Source organism: Argopecten irradians, chromosome 4, assembly GCF_041381155.1.
Source record: "Argopecten irradians isolate NY chromosome 4, Ai_NY, whole genome shotgun sequence".
Classification (NCBI taxonomy): domain Eukaryota; kingdom Metazoa; phylum Mollusca; class Bivalvia; order Pectinida; family Pectinidae; genus Argopecten; species Argopecten irradians.
This window is the reverse complement of record NC_091137.1, coordinates 39,863,121-39,874,365: the sequence shown is the minus strand read 5'-3', so window position 1 is coordinate 39,874,365 and position 11,245 is coordinate 39,863,121. Positions and strand designations below refer to the sequence as shown.

Genomic DNA, 11,245 nt, shown 5'->3' with positions numbered 1-11,245 from the left:
CTGATAGGATTCATTGCTAACAGCGGGCACGATGATAAACATTTTAAACAACAATTTCTTCATTTAGACGCGGCACCTAATGGCCTAACTTAATAGATCAACACTCTTGGCGGGACAGCGGTAAAAGGTTGTGTGGAGGACGGCTGCTTGTCGTCTGCTCAAGTCCCGAGCCCAAGTCCACAGGAGGACGGTAATCAAAAGACAAATCATCCGTATATTCTACTTTACATATCTAAATACCATAAAAAATGGTTAGGTTTGGTATGACATTAAATTTAAGCTAATGTCCATTGAATAATTTAGTGAGAAACTCTACTATCTACGCAATGCTCCAATCGATTAAACTTTAAAATCCATCATTGTTATAAAAATTCTCTTTAACATTTTAATATATTTGTTTCAAAATCACATCATGCACAGATGTAGATGATGGATAATACACAAAGATAGATTGATTCTCAACAAAACAAAAATTGTTGAAGCTTTAGATTATCAAATATTGCTGAATTTTATTTGAAGATATCCAGTTGGGAGTTGTTCCGGATTTTTTTTAAAAATCAATAAGAGTTTCAAATACTACATTACAGGTAAATCTGTATATTAATTGCAAAATATGTCTTAGCCTTCATGTTAAGGTTTTTATGTTTGGGTAATAAAAATGATAAAACATTTTAATGTTATATATATATATATGCAAGAAATGTATTTAAACACTAATTATTAAAGTTTTAAAAACAATTTGATTTATAAATCACAATATTTGACCATTTAATCGATATTGATAATTTATATGAATCTGAGTCGATAAAAGAGGTGGAACGACTGGATCGACCGTTGGCAGCATAATGTAACCGAGTGAATGTGTTATTCGGTGTCTTTGGCAGTTTAATTCAAGTACTACAAAGAGTCACGACAAGAACATACTACAGCCTCCCAAAACATCCACGAAACACGCATTACATTACATATATGATAGACCGTCCTTTTATATGTTTGTTTGTTTGTTTGTTTTATTAATTAACGTCATATCAACAGGGTCATGTAAGGACGGCCTCCCATGTATGCGATGTGTTGCATATATGTGTGCGAGGTGCGTGTTTTGGAGACTGCGGTATATTCGTGTCGTGTCTTCTTGTATAGTGAAACTGATGCCATAACCACCTTGGCAGTTAAAAGAACGTTAAGTTCAATCAACCATTTAACCAACCGATCAACGATCAAGCTGTCTATAGTCAACAGTTAATAGCTACAAAATCAAAGGCTAAGGAAGCTTTGTCGTAGCTTTCCAATGCTGCGATATAGGCATCACAAGAGTGATATGAAAAAAGAAGCATTTCTACATGATATATTTTATTTCATCACATAATCCATATGCTACTCAGTCAATCGCCAAGGTAGCAGTTAATTTACTTTATACTACTATTGTAGCTTTACTACTAATGTAACAAAACGTAGAACACTTTTCATTCACTGTACTGGACAGGGAAACCATTCTGACGTCATAGTCTAAACAGTGACGTGATGTCGTGAGAATATAGCTTCTTGTAGTTTTGTCATAATCATATTATTTTAAGTTATGTTCAGTCCATACAGGATGTCATTAAACTTTCATGTTCTCGTACGTAGGTTCGCATATGAAACAAAATATAAAACGGAAAGATTTTTTCGAATCGTTTTATGAATATGTTAATTGCTAAATGCTCATCTGAGGTCCTATATACATAAGGAATTACCTAATTCTCTTACTTTGATTTATTCTAAAATATTCCAAAACAATCTCGGCATTTCATGTCTGAACTAACACAACATGTACATGTAGCGAGAATACATATGGCTAGGTGCCATACGGAAATCCTGTTTTGAAATGTTATCAATAAATAACCATCACCATATCTTATCTTCGTCGCTGTTCATTCCACACAAACGTTGTCACATGTAGATAAGATTGTACTATAAGGTCTGAAATAGTATAACAACGATGTTGATTTACGTTCTTGTTTTTGTTTCTTTATCGGGATGTAGAGCGTCCTCAAACAAGCGATTTCTTGTCGACAACCAGCAACCGAGTCCCCTTCCTGCTGCTGTCTATGACGACATCCACCGGCAGCTTGATGACCTTCGATCCCAAGATGCAACACAGGAACGGGAAATGGCGAAAATTAGCGGCCGTATCACTGATCTAAACACGCACCTCTCAAGGTCAGATGCACTTATTAACGATCTGATTACAAATCAAACGACTTGCCAACGTCTCCATGCATCAAATAATAATGGACAGACTTCATATGAACTACGAAATATCTCCCATCGAATTGATGTGATATCCCATCAAATAAACCATACTGATTTAGAAACGAAAAATCTTTCCTCTATAACCGGAATTACCTCTGCACAGGTATCCGGTATATATCATATGTTGGAAGAATTAGTATCATTGCCTGCTGCGCATGAACTTAAAGACGTTTTGCAGAATTCGAACTTGGAAACCATTTTCGGTAACATAACAGCTGCGCATGCTCAATCAAACACTTGTGAATGTAATATGTCAGCTGTAAACACATTGGATCAGAAATATCAATCTGCATTGCTTGACTTAAATAACATAAAATCCCAAGCCGTTGTTAGTAATAATAAATTATTACAACAGGAAGTAACGATTCAGTCCCTCCAACAAAAACTTGCCCAACAGGACCAGACATTAAACGCTAAAGATGTCACGATAAACGACATGAAACTACAAATCAACAAGTTATCCCAGGATCTTAGTAGACAGGAGGGTGTGATTCAAAATTTTACTTCTGCGAAAACCAGCATGTCAGTGGACGCGGCATCCTTAGACGACAAGATTAAGACCCAGTCAGCGACCATCCAGGATATGTCTAATACCATGATGCAACAGCAACACTTCATCACCAATCTTATTGGCTGGCTCAAAGGTAATCAAATCTGAAAAATATGGTTTATAACATTTACATTGAAATTCTTGTTGAGGGGTTTCTTTTCCTATTTCCATGCTAGTTGCAAAACTCAATATGTCCAATACCTGTACTTATATAACTGACATTTTGTCGGCTGAGCTTGATTTTCGCGTGTTCCGAAAATTAGTGGACACGATAAGTTTCAATCAGTAAAGGAAAAGTAGAACTGTTATGACTAGTAAATTGCAAAGTCAAATCGCCGAGAGAAATTATCGTAAAAATTCGAGGTGAGTTTACCGTATTTTAGAAATCCTTCTTCGACCTTGGGACGTTCGCATGAATATTGACAAAATGTGAAAAGTCAAATTACTCTGGGATGATGTTTAAAACTTTAATTTAATTATATCACCAAAGCTTGAATAATCTGTAAGTGTAAATCTACATCTTTGATTTGTTTTAAAGATATATGTCATTCAATTTTCATCACGATAAACAAAACAGTATAGAACATCAACATATATATACAGAATATGGATCATATCTTGTCATTAATAGTTGATGTATTTTTATAATAATATTCTAAAAAAATCATTGACCTTGCCTGTATAAAATTTTTGTATATGTCATTAGTGTGATATAACCTGGAGCGCTTTTCATTGGATGGACATTCATTATGGCTTCATGGATTGACGTAATGTTGGAATTTTGTAACAAATATAGGTTTGTTATGTGATAAGAAGTATTTTTTTATGAAATTCGTCCTGAAATGTTAATGTTTGCTTGCCATGACTTGTAAAATCTCAAATGTAAAGATATGGAATAAAATCTCATTTTAGATTCTATATTCTTTCACATGTATCTCTCAAGAATGAAAAGTGAGATTGATTTTATTTGTTTCCAGACACGGTAAAACTTCCTTGTAAGTATTTAATGTCTTGTTTTTATTCATGTTTGACTAATATGCGAAATTTTAGTTATTGGAATTAACGTAATCACTAACAGTTTCCCCTCGAGTATAAGTATGCCAATTTGCTAAACAATAATGTAAGGTGAACTCTTTAGTGTTTGAAAGTGAAAAAAGCACCAGGATTGCTTTTATTTCTTCCAGACTGTCTTATCTAACTATGTTTTAGCTACAAACGTTTTGCTCTCTCCTTGGCACTTTTGTTGTGCATGTATACATCTGATCTATTTTTATATGAAGTCAATATCGTTTGACTGGTTGAGATCATCATAAACTTTCATACTTGTTTCTTTGTACAATTAAACGTACTGATTAAATCGTTCGTGATCGATTTACTTCAATCTAAAGATAGTACTCAGATTGTCGCTTTGATGGTTTCTCATGTTAAAGGCAGAATGGTGACGGTATCGGAATTAGGTGGTTCTTATTTCAGATAAACAGTTACTAATATTCACAATCGTTATGTGGGCTGCATCTCCAGCAGGAAGTATCCAAATGACGAACAAATGTTTTGGTTACAATGACTTAATGACGCTTTAACAGGAAGTAGATGAAATCACACAAACATGCACGTATACAGTTCGACGATGTAAAATATAAGCATTACAGATGCTCCACCACTGACAAATGACACTTAAAAAAAAAAAAACAGGAGCAAACAAATTAGTATTTTGCACCAATTAAACACCAATAATTATTGTTCAATTGATTACCGTTTATGCTCTGTCGGCGGTGGAGCATCTTCAAATATTAGAAATTCATAAAAAGAAAATTAAAGATTTCATTATGTAATGAAACTACCAAAGTAAATTAATGACATTTGACTTTTTAGAGCATTTGTTTTATCTTTATCTTATATAGGTCTTTATGTACTGTATGTTAATATCACTACACCTATTTTGCACAGTGAATTGCTGTAGAAATAGGTCACATGACTCAATTAATATTATTATTTTTTGGCATTAAAATTTTAAGTTATTAACAGCATTTGCTACCTTAGATCGTGATTGAGAAAATAAATAACGCGAGGTAAATTTTTAAATCGTGATTGAAAAAATAAATAACTTGAGTTAAATTAAATGCATAATTTAAAGTAGCTTCTCATTTTCACTATTACAGGTACAACTGGCTCTGTGCACAACTTGTGTCCAATGGGATCACATGACATCTTCTTCCACAACCAGTTTCATGAAGCGCCATCTTTATCCGCTTCTGCCTCGATTTACCACATTCCAACCAGGGCTGTCGTGGGTCACGTAACACCGACATTAACGAACGTAACCCCTCGAGGATTCCGAATGACTGTGACATGCGAATCGGACAGTTCATATGCAATTGAAGCCACATGGAAGGCGTGTGTGATTCCTCTAGTCGAAGACAATGCAAATTAAATGAACCAATGGACGCCTCTTTTTCAGAAAATTTAATGATTTTGCTTGTAATTATTATAAAAAATCAAGCGTAGTCAGTCAATGAAAACAAAATGTCATCATGCGTTTGGCTTTGAATTATTTTACCCTATCTTTACAAGTCCGATCGATACGACAAACAAGTCTGATATATATTGATATCAACACATCAAATCAGATAGCCATATTCTCTTTGTAGGCCTTTTTTTGATATATAAGAAACATGATCGATTTTTTGGCCATAGTTATCTCTCGGCATTCGTTCTTTTATGATGTGAATGTGTGATATACGCTGTTATATGTTAATTTCTAGCATCTGGCTAGTGTTTGGAGGTCCACGGTCCAGACAATGGTGCCATTAACAACAGAAATCGTACATTGAATGTGAAATGGAGCCAAATATCAGTATAAGTTTTTCCTGTGATATCACTGTTTACAATATTCAATCATATTCTTGAAAAGTGTCACAAAATTAATTTGTTAGATGAAAAAATCCTTTCAGGTTATCAAACGATATTAGAAAAAAATATTTTAGACGAATCGAAAGAGGAATCCAGAAAAATAAAGTGATTGTCTTTTTAACAAAAAAGCTCTCCCTTAGAATTCTGGATATATATACAAATATCTCGAAAATTGCAATTGTTCTGGGTAATTCTTAGTGTTGTTATATCATCTAATATGTCATTTGGCACCATTCATTAGGGTTGATCTTAATAGTATGAGAATTTACTTTATTGAAGATTGTAATTTATCCACAGCTGAATACGATTTTATTATATGTCGTGACTTCACCCATAATTTTTTTGCATAATTATGTCTCTTGTAAAATAAAACCTGGAACGTTTTCATTGGCCGGAAACTCACTATGACACCATGACTTTACGCCAGTAAATAATGACCTGACGTTAGGAATTGATGACGTCGTAGCAAAATCGTGGCCTCCATTGGATTTTTACAACACCTTTTTATGTTTGGATTCTTCGGAATGTGATCAAAAGTATCTTTTTGTATTTATTTTCATGAGAATTTTTCTGAAACTAGTCTCAATGTTTTAATTTGTGCTCGCAAAGGGTAGCAAAAGTAAAACCAAAAAATTTATTAGACGCGTTTCATAAAATCTCATATCATATGAAAACTTTAAGATTCTAAATACATTCGATCTTATTTAAACTATTATACTTTATCCAGAATCAATAGATGACCTCACATCTGTGTTTTAATCATTATGAAATGGTATCACTAAGTACATGTACATGTATACCTTCTATGCATTCTTACGTAGTTTTATAACTCAAGTGACGGTCATGTGTAAACATTAGCGACCGGTCCTCCATTATCAGACAAAATAAACTCAGATATCTGTATACAGAAACACGCGTATACCACTTACTGGGGTACACACCAGTGACCTGTATCATAGCTTTAAACTGTCAGTATGGAGGACGTTCCAGCTGTATGGATGCGCCTTCGGATAGGGGTAGCTGCCGTGGGTGTAATCGTGGGTCTGTCTGTATTTACCGTGTTCGGTGTACACTATAATAATTGGAATGCAGCAGGCTGGGGTCTTATGTCAGGTACGGTATATTCATACTCACAATACGTTATGATTCCACTAAAACAATCCTTGTACATCAGTGACCTCGTCTCGAATGTTTCAAATATCAAAATATCAAACAAACAAACAAAAGCCACATGCTAGTCAGGTCTATACTGGCAGGTAGCGACAAAATGATTCCAATCACTTACTGATACTGTCAAAAAGTCCTTAAGCCCGCACGTGTGTGGTATCTCCTGTAGTAGCGGTTTCTAGTATGAAATGACAGTATGATATAAACATGTAAGTGATGCAAACCAAGTGCATTCGTTCTTAATCTTCCATTGTATTTACATCTGTTTTGTGCTAAGCCGATGAGCCTTCTGCATCTGGAACATACAAGAATAAAAGCGGACGCGTAAATACGTATATATTGTATGGGACATACACTTCCCATAAGATACAAGATTATAATAATGATATTAATGGTCGTAACACTTTATGTTTCATGTTCTATATGTTTTATGAAGGTGTCATCGCCCTCATAACTCTGACTGTGCACATCTACAGCACAAGGGGACTATCACAGAAAGATGAGAGAAAACTTAAAACATTGATGCTGATGGGCTGTTTTTTCCAACTGATGGGTGTTTGCGGGTTCACAGTTTACCTAACACTGGCTATCGTTTCAAATCAAGGTAATACTCCAACCATTCTAGCTAACGTCAGCGGTCTAGCCGAGGCAAGTTTAACCCGATTAGTGTATGATTATGATACGTGATGCTATGATAACAAATATCAGTTCCTGTTAGATTAACAATTATTATGTGGTGGATTATAGTATCATTACATGTCAAAAGTGTTTGCACCTAAACGACGCGATTTACTGTTTAGTATCCGGTAACGGGGTTATATAAGGGGGGAGGTTACACTACAGGTTCCGACATTCAAATGTTTGCCTGAATTGGTGAATTGAAGTAACAATGTTTTATTTAGATGTTAATAGCACCTAAAACTGCTAACTTAGAAAGTTTCTTTGGTACTGATTCAACAGCCGTCAGATTTACATAGAACATACTAGTTTACTTACTGGGCCTTCGCGAAACGTTATTTAAAACCAACCATTGGATTGAATAATTGCCACTTATATCAAAGAGTTTTCAATAAAGAATCGTATTTACCTTTAATGATTGACGACTGCGTGTTGTATGTTCCATTCATTATCAAATACAAAGCACTAAATCAAGAGCAATCTAATATCATTCTAAATTTTGCCGGAACATCTTTGTTTCTTATCAATTTACTACGAAATGACAATATATTTTTAATATAAGAAAAAAAGAATTTTCTTTATTTTGTAAATCATTGAAAAACTAGAAAAGAATAAACTATTGCACAACATAATAAGAAAAAAATTGAATTACATGGAATTATTGAAAACAACATTGTTTATTGAATGTGTCTTCTTAAAGTCTAAACAATGAATGTTTATGGGTCGAACATCGAGAAGTAACCATAACTTTTTTTAACTCCTACATTTACCAGTCACATAGAATATGTATGCGTTGACTGTAATCCAACATACTTTGGCGGCGACTTTATTTTGCGTTCCCGTATCTAACTACTTTTTTATTTTCGCCGCCATTTTTTTTTTTTTTTTTTTTTTTTTGTAAGGGAAATTCGTACAGTGCCCCGTTAGACCACCTATAATTAATTAGAATATTTTAAGCAAAAAAATGCTTTATGTTGTATTTCTTATTCCAATTTTAGTTAGAATTTGTGATTTATATTACCTTGGATATGAAATACTAATTTAAAATAATTTGTGGTCAATACCGATTAAAGAAAGAGACGGTGGGTTTTTTTCAAGTTTAAAATCAATCCTTTGTTTTCTCTGATACAGAGCTAGAAATAACTTTCTGGATTCAATTTAAATTATCGGTTTAATTTTTAATGTTACCTTAAATCTGTCCATTTCCTTCTTGCTAGGCCTGCAGATTTATGATGACGGGTATTATCTGACACTGGTGTGGTGCTTCATGACATGGAAGTGGGGTTTCTCACTCTTCTACTATTCTCGGACCTACAGACGCAGTCTAGGAATAACCACACTTATAAATCAGTAACTACTTTCTAACGATTATTCAGCCTTTGTATAACCTCCGGAGATAACGTTCATGCGGAAAGGTATCCATTGTAACGTCATTGTTTTGTGAGCGAAACTCATACAAGTCGTATGCATGACGATATATTTGAACATACATGACGTCATACTAAATACATTCACTCATATACAGATAACTATGTTATATGCATATACAGAATTTACCACAGATTCCAACACGATACGGATTTACAACAGGAGAAGTTAAAGACTGTATTGTATTTTATACTAGTAAATTGCATAAAAGATACTGAATTTTTAAGAAAAAAAAATTCTCAAGCTCTCGGAAACTATTCTTAATCTTTTCATATATCATGTATCATTTTTATGGGGTTGGCTGGGATTGGAGCATTTTATCATAAATTGACAAAAATATATCATAGTCAATTCAGGTAATTCGATTCAAAGATATTTTCCTTTGAACATTGATTGTATTTTGTTACTTCATTACACTTTAAAGTGAATAGTCGGGCAAAGAAAATCAGTCTAAATGTGTTCATTGGCCTTCCAAAAGTTCTCACGTGTTAATACGACGGTCAAGTTCTGCTTACGTTTCCCAGTTCTGACCATTGAAATAAAGAAAAGTTGAAAGCATTGAAAGCGAGGCTGCGTGGAAATGTAACCACGGACATAGTCAGCCGGGAGGACGTTTTAGGATTGCTATACTTTAAATTAATTTCTTCGTACGCAGACAGATTTTGACGAGAGATTTTATTTTTCTATTTCATAAGAAATTATACTGGATACATTCACACCATTTTTACCGTCTTTAGGCATCCTTGCCCGACTGTTCACTTTAAAATCTGTTTTCAAAGTGCAATAAAATATTTTTGTTTAAGTTTATGTTGATAATTTATTACTGTTATTGTTATTGAAAACACATAAGTTGCTATGAATTATCATGATGTTATATATATGGAATTAAAAAAAAAATATACGTGTAAACATTAAAAAGGAAGGAATAAAAAGCTGCCTGCTGCACCATGGGAAACTGGTTAATTTAAATTTGAAAACTGCAAAAATGAAACAAATAAAAGATCAGTTTGATTATCAGAGCTTTTCCGTTAATTGCCACCAGAATTTGACTAATGAAGTTTATCATCGTTTCTGAAACTATTTGGACCTACAATACTAAACATAAGATAATGGTGTATAATAGTACTAAAGAGAGTTGAATGGTCAAAATCAGGGTCAATTTTTTGACATGTCTTATCGCATAGAAGATAAAAGCTGAGTTATATTTTCTTGCATCTAGTCAAAGGTCATAATGCAGGTCGCAGTGACCTAATTATGCAATGCTACACATCATTTACAATAGTGAAGGTGGACCACTACATAAAGTACGGGTTTCCAGTGTCCTAAACTATTACAGTAGATAAAATACACACAAGACTTTCTAGGTTTTGGGTCTAAGGTCAAAATATCGGTCATATTAGCATACCTTTGGTTTATATGCAACTCATCGTCAACGGGAGATGGAATTTATGATATTATGTGCTTTATGATATAGGACATTGGCCTCTGACAAGGAGCGAATGGACGAACGCATTCTTCGCCTCCACCTCCCCTACCCTTAACCACTGATATTCATTTGGGGACCAGTAAACGTATAAGTTGTTCACAAGATATTCTTTCTTTAAGTACATATAGGTTTTTCTTTTTAAAAGACAAAGATGTAGTTAAATATACGTTGGGGGTGTTACTGCGACAATTTAAATTGAAACAATACTCTTAGGAGACATCATTTGACAAATCTACTAGAGATGTGTTCGCTCGCATATATTTCTGAGAAAATTAGCTTCAGAACACATTTTTAACTTCACAGAAATGTATTCTTGTTATTTATTTATAACAACTTTCACAACTCTTATCAAGCTTGTCGATGCTCTCTACTTAATAGCTCCCAATGCACTTTAAGGAATACCCCACCTTCGCATGATTCAGTATTTCTATGGTAATATGTTTCCTTTAAAGGACAAAATCATTATATTATTAGAGTTGTCGAAATTTTAATCGATTAAGTTTCGATAATGCAGAGTCGTTAGTTATGTGCCATACTCATTTTGCAATTCTTGCATGAAATCACTTTTTTTTTTTCATTTTTTTTTATTTACAAACGTGACAATTGATAACGGCAAATGATATTTTATAAGGACAGAGGAATGTTTTTAGATTAATTGTAATAACCCATCCTGTATCATTTTAAAACTTCATATTCCCACAACACGCGTTTCATTCGCAATGTATAACGGATTA

The 11,245-nt window shown here is 33.8% G+C and overlaps 2 protein-coding genes across 2 annotated transcripts; both read left to right on the top strand.

Moving 5' to 3' along the window:
* The first annotated feature begins 1,618 nt into the window (after positions 1-1,618).
* On the top strand, positions 1,619-9,827 carry LOC138321636 (protein CIP2A-like). The gene is made up of 5 exons (XM_069265439.1): positions 1,619-2,936; positions 3,820-3,837; positions 5,002-6,865; positions 7,356-7,523; positions 8,815-9,827. The coding sequence occupies exons 1-3, from the start codon at positions 1,979-1,981 to the stop codon at positions 5,271-5,273; spliced, it is 1,248 nt and encodes a 415-aa protein (XP_069121540.1). The 5' UTR covers positions 1,619-1,978; the 3' UTR covers positions 5,274-6,865; positions 7,356-7,523; positions 8,815-9,827.
* On the top strand, positions 6,727-7,606 carry LOC138322294 (heme transporter hrg1-A-like). The gene is made up of 2 exons (XM_069266331.1): positions 6,727-6,865; positions 7,356-7,606. The coding sequence occupies exons 1-2, from the start codon at positions 6,727-6,729 to the stop codon at positions 7,604-7,606; spliced, it is 390 nt and encodes a 129-aa protein (XP_069122432.1).
* Positions 9,828-11,245: the final 1,418 nt, after the last annotated feature.